Source organism: Tupaia chinensis, unplaced genomic scaffold, assembly GCF_000334495.1.
Source record: "Tupaia chinensis unplaced genomic scaffold, TupChi_1.0 Scaffold000139_1, whole genome shotgun sequence".
Classification (NCBI taxonomy): Eukaryota; Metazoa; Chordata; class Mammalia; order Scandentia; family Tupaiidae; genus Tupaia; species Tupaia belangeri.
In genome coordinates this window covers 2,250,021-2,255,186 of record NW_006159609.1, presented here as the reverse complement: position 1 = coordinate 2,255,186, position 5,166 = coordinate 2,250,021, and the positions used below count along the sequence as shown (strand labels likewise).

The 5,166-nt window shown below is 36.2% G+C and overlaps 1 protein-coding gene across 2 annotated transcripts in view; it reads left to right on the top strand.

Moving 5' to 3' along the window:
- The window catches only part of CCDC81 (coiled-coil domain containing 81), a 40,771-nt gene that overhangs the window by 28,018 nt on the left and 7,587 nt on the right, over positions 1 to 5,166 (top strand). For both annotated transcript variants that reach the window (XM_006144923.3, XM_006144921.3), the window contains exons 8-13: positions 199 to 292; positions 706 to 852; positions 1,524 to 1,628; positions 2,110 to 2,282; positions 3,974 to 4,052; positions 4,284 to 4,504. In XM_006144923.3, coding sequence (XP_006144985.1) covers positions 199 to 292; positions 706 to 852; positions 1,524 to 1,628; positions 2,110 to 2,282; positions 3,974 to 4,052; positions 4,284 to 4,504 — 819 coding nt within the window. The remainder of the gene's footprint in view (positions 1 to 198; positions 293 to 705; positions 853 to 1,523; positions 1,629 to 2,109; positions 2,283 to 3,973; positions 4,053 to 4,283; positions 4,505 to 5,166) is intronic.

Here is a 5,166-nt window from a genome sequence, read left to right as displayed (position 1 = left end):
CACATATATATACATACCTCTATAGGTGTGTGTGTATATATATATATATATATATATACACACACACACACACACACACACACCTATATATAGATGTACACACACACACACATATATAAAATATAAAATATATTTTCAAATTATATATTTCAAATTATTATTATTATTACATTTATAATTACTGCATTGTTTTTATAGATTCTCATCTCCAGGTTGTCAGAAAAATGACAATGAAATGAAGCCCAGAACTTCTCCAGCCCCTCCTTGCCAGGATCATAATAAAGCAGGACAGGTAAAGTGGCTTCAGATAAAACGCAGTTGAAATCTTCTGTTTCTCAAAGACAGACTTGGGAATCTCTCTTTCTTCATTATAATTTATGGGTATGGGTCAAGTAGTCCAAACCCCAAACTGGACTGTAATGAATCTATTATTCAAGATCTACTAGTTAACAGAAATAGGGTCTGGAAATCCATTTCTAATTTTCAGTTGCTATAAATACTCCAGGTCAAGTGAGAGTTCAGTAAGTCCTTTTGATTATCTGTGGGATCCATTCTACAAATCTCATTTTGCTAATTGTCTCAAATATGTCCTTTGATAAAGTATGTTTCTTCACATACCCAGCCTCTGGAGACCTTCTGAAGAGAATCAGAAAGTAAACAAGTAAAATGTAAAAATTAATTTGTCCTGAAATCTGGGATTTGTAGGAAATGTGTTATTTATGTTTGCAACGAGCACAGCGAAATTCCCCGCTGTACTATGGTGAAGAGAGGAGGAAGAGAGAGATCGATGATGAGCGGCTCATACAGCAGTACCAAATACTGAAGGACCAAGAGGCTCTCCTCAAACACCAGGTAGTCCAACAACTCAATTATAGAGTGTTTAATATGGGGCAGTAGAACATGATTTTACAACACCATTTAAACTGTCCCATCATATGCCTGTGCTATAACATATCTAATAATTTATTTACTCCTGGGCTAAAACTTAGATTGTGTTCAAGTTTTCACTACTAATAAATAACACTGGGAGGACTATCCATGTATATGAATGTTTGCATATGTTACTGATTTTTCCTCCACAAAGACTGACTTTTAAAGGTAAAACTGTTGGATATATATTGATTCATTTTTATTTCTGAAAAAACATAATTATGGTCAAGGCTTTTGCCTTTAAGATTCATGGCTTATCTCAAGCAAGCAAAGACAGAATGGCACCTTTACATTTGCTCCCATCGGATTTCTGTGGTTGCCAGTAATTGTCCTTTCCTGCATTGGTGCTGACACCTTCCATTTCTTCCCAGGATTCTTATAGTAGTGATGCCTAAAGCTAAAGGACAGGAAAAACAAAAACCAAAAACCAAAAAACAAAAACCTTCCCAATGCACTTTTATAAATCCATGAGACATCAGAAAATACTATTATCTTCAAAGGCAGGATTCTACCTTAGGTGAATTATTTTAATATACTAGAATTTAAAATTGTAAAAGCTCTATTTCAAATCAAAAACTTTTTTTGGATAATAGATGAAACGTCTGGCTGCTAGAGAACAGAATCAGAAAAATGCTGCCTATAATCTTGGAGTTGCTGAAGCTATAAGAATTCATAAGAGTGAGAAACCGGAATTTTATGTAAGAGTCATTTAAAATTTTCTATTGCCACCAACTGCCCCAATTTTGAATATTAGGATCCAGTCCTTGTGTTGTAGATTGCATCATTTTTTAAGTGATAGAGTTGAAAAGTGGGTCATGCAAGGTTAAAGCTTTCATCTAGGTATTGTCTAGTTTCTGCCTCCATCCCATTCAAATTCACAGTTAAGTTCCTATTAGTCACTGCAGCTCTTGTTAAGTATAGTAATTCTCAGCCAGGACCTGAGACAGTGGTGGGCAGCAGCATGCTGGAGTCCAGCCTCAGGATCTGAAGAGAAAACCAGCAGCATCTTTGTATACACCTGTATTATTCTATGAGTTACCTCAATATTAGCTGGTCTGTAGGTTGAGAGCTAGACTAATATTAGAAATGAAGTCATACGTTCTGATTGAGTTTATTCTAAATTATTAATTTCATTTTTTGGTATTCTAGCATAAATGAATTGCTTCTCTTTCATTCTAGAAATCCTTCCTATTTGATAAAAGGCCACTCAGTCCTGAGCTTAATGCTTTTAAGCAAGAAGAATATTCCCAGAGTCTGCTGAAACAAATGGATAACAGACGGGAAAAAGAAATAAAGCAAAGACAAAACAGAGAATTGATGGATCGCCTAGAGCAAGTGCAACTCACAGAAGAGTGAGTCTGTCATACTTGCTCTGATACACAGATCCACAATTTTCACATGAAGTTATTTTCTGTGTAGGATTGAATCAGCATTGGTAGTTTCATTAATGTGAAAGTAGCCAACTGAGTTAACACACAGTACCCAGTTAACTCACTCAGTTAACAAACAATACCCTAACATAGCTTATCATTAGAAAAATGAAAAAAAAAAGATTGTCATGATTATCATTATAGTAATGATTGCCAATCTATAATTCCTATAATTATCGAGTGTCATTTTATGTTTTATGGTCACTAATGCTGGTAGATGGAGAAAAGCATTTATCTGGGTGAAGTATCATTTCCCAGCTATTAGATGTTCAGGTGCCACAGACAAAGGTGAAGTTTTCAGTATGAAGGTGTGTCCCATAAAACCTGAGGGCAGGGATATATGGGGAATGCAGGAGGGACTGGAACCAGAGACTAAAAAGCCATGTAGAGTGGCTTTTCCTCTGCTTATAGCCACAGCTCCTTAGTTGACACTGTTTTTATTCCAGCTCAAACTTCAAGAATGTTTATCTCAATTTGAAACTTTCAGGAAAGAGAATTGGATTCATCCTGATCAGTTTATCTGAAGTGTCAATGCCATGGGGTTCATAGAAGTGAAAAGGGGCCCATGCTTCTACTGAGGCCACCAGAGCAATTGTGGAGGCTACCATAGTGTTAGCAAAGACACCTAAAACAAATAGTAAGCTAGTTTCTGTGACCAAAAAAAATGTGTTTCTATAAAATGTGTATATTTTATTACTTACTTTACAGACCACATGGAATCCCTGGAGACTGCTTATAATAAAATTATAATTTATAATAGGGTTGGTCACTTTTCTTAAAAAAGGGATCTTCCTTTTTAAAAATTTATTCATTAATTTATTTTAGTTTGACAGAGGGGGATGGAGAGAGAGAGAGAGAGAAAGAGAGAGAGAGAAAGAGAAGAAGCTGCCAGGTCTGGGACTCAAACTGCAGTCATCCATGTGGGAGTACAATACCCTTAACCACCAAGTCACCTGCTGACCCCAGGAATCTATATTTTTCTTTTTAGAGAGTTTTTTGTTTTATTTATTTATTTATTTATTTATTTATTTTTTGCTATAGAGTGTGCACACTTGCCAGAGACACAGAGAGAGACAGAGACAGAAAGTAAAAAATCACCCCTCAGTGGGGATGGCCATACCAATCCCTTCTCTTCCATTCTCCTCTTGAACCTTGGGCATGTATGCACACATGCCCTGCACAAGTTTTTTTTGAGGTTTTTTTTTTTTTTTTTTTTTTTTTTTTTTTGCTGTAGGACATGTGCACTCACCAGAAAAACCGAGAGACAAAAAGCAAGAAATCATCCCCCAGGGGGGATGGCCACGCCACAATCCCTTCTCCATTCTCCTCTCGGGATTTTGGGCACACATACACATGCGCCGGTTGTCCTGTCTGCCCTGTGTTCAACACAGTGTCAAATCCCTCAGCCTATGGATTTGAATGATTGTTACTATTCATTTTTTTTTTTTTTTTTGATTGTTACTATTCTTGAAGTGAAGGTTCACAGAAAGAAACATAAATTTTTGTTTACTAGGCTCTCATTAATATTCACTAAACATATTTTGATATTAATGGAGTACTAAAGAATCTGTGACACTGTGCCCCCTAACCTTCTCCTGTTTTTTAACTGCCAGACTCGCTGCACAAAGAGCCAAATATTTAAAAGACAGGATGGAAGAAACACAGTGTTATAAGAGAGCACTGGATGCACAGGTAAGGGGACAACTTTTATTTTCAAGTTATGCTGGGCCTAAATATTATTTTAAAAATATGTAAAAATACTGTAATTCTGTTATCAATGTGCTTACGTGTTCTGCATTTGGTTGTGTTTGAGCCTCTCACTCCTTCTCACAAGGTATTGGTAATTTACTATATTGTAGAGCTGTGCATAAAGTTTACTCCTTGGTAGAGTTATAATCCACATCATGTGTGTCCCTGTTTCAGGTAAAGAACAAACCCTCCCAGCTGCCCGTGTTTGAGCCTGACTCCTCTGAGCCCATTTTTGGTAAGAATGAGAGTGAACTGATGGCAGACAAGCGAAAGAGAGACCAGAGTTATATGAAGCATCAGTTAGAGACTGCTGCTAGCCACAGGAGAAAAGCCATTCTGCATCAACTCATGGACCAGAGGCGGGATTTGCAGATGCTTCAGCGGACACAAAGAGAGTAAGAAGGATCCTGATCTTCCTCCTCTTCCTTCCCTCCACTCCTATCTCCAATCTCTTCCCACGTCTTTTTCTTCTACAACAGCAGAGAAGTAAGAATAATGGCTAAAACATTGAGGAGTTACTTGTGCATTCTAACCTCAAGAATAATAGATTGATAGGTTGATCAATGTGCATGCAGATAGCTTTCCTCCTATTTTTGTAAATGAAAATGAAGTCTATGAAATCTTACATATTACTCTGCAAAGTAACTTATTTTTAAGGAATTATTTAATTTTATTTATCATTATCTTTTTTTTTTTTTTTTTTTTTTAAATTTGACCATTCATTTTTTTTTTTTTTTTTTTTTTTTTTTTAAATTTGACCAGAGAGAAACAGAGAAAGAAGGGAGAAGTGAGAAAGCAAGCCACCAGATCTGGGACTTGAATAATAGCCATGTGGGAATCCAGATCCTTAATCACCACACCACCTGCTGGCCCCAATAAAACAATTCTTTAACCTTATTATGAATCATTAATTTATATCCAGACCAGTACATATATCCTAGATTTATTATTCTTCAATAGCAGCATAATAACCTTAATATAGGTACACTGTTGATGAACTCTTTTTTTTTTTTTTTTTTTGAGGGGTTTTTTTTATAGGGGGGTTGCACTTCCCCAC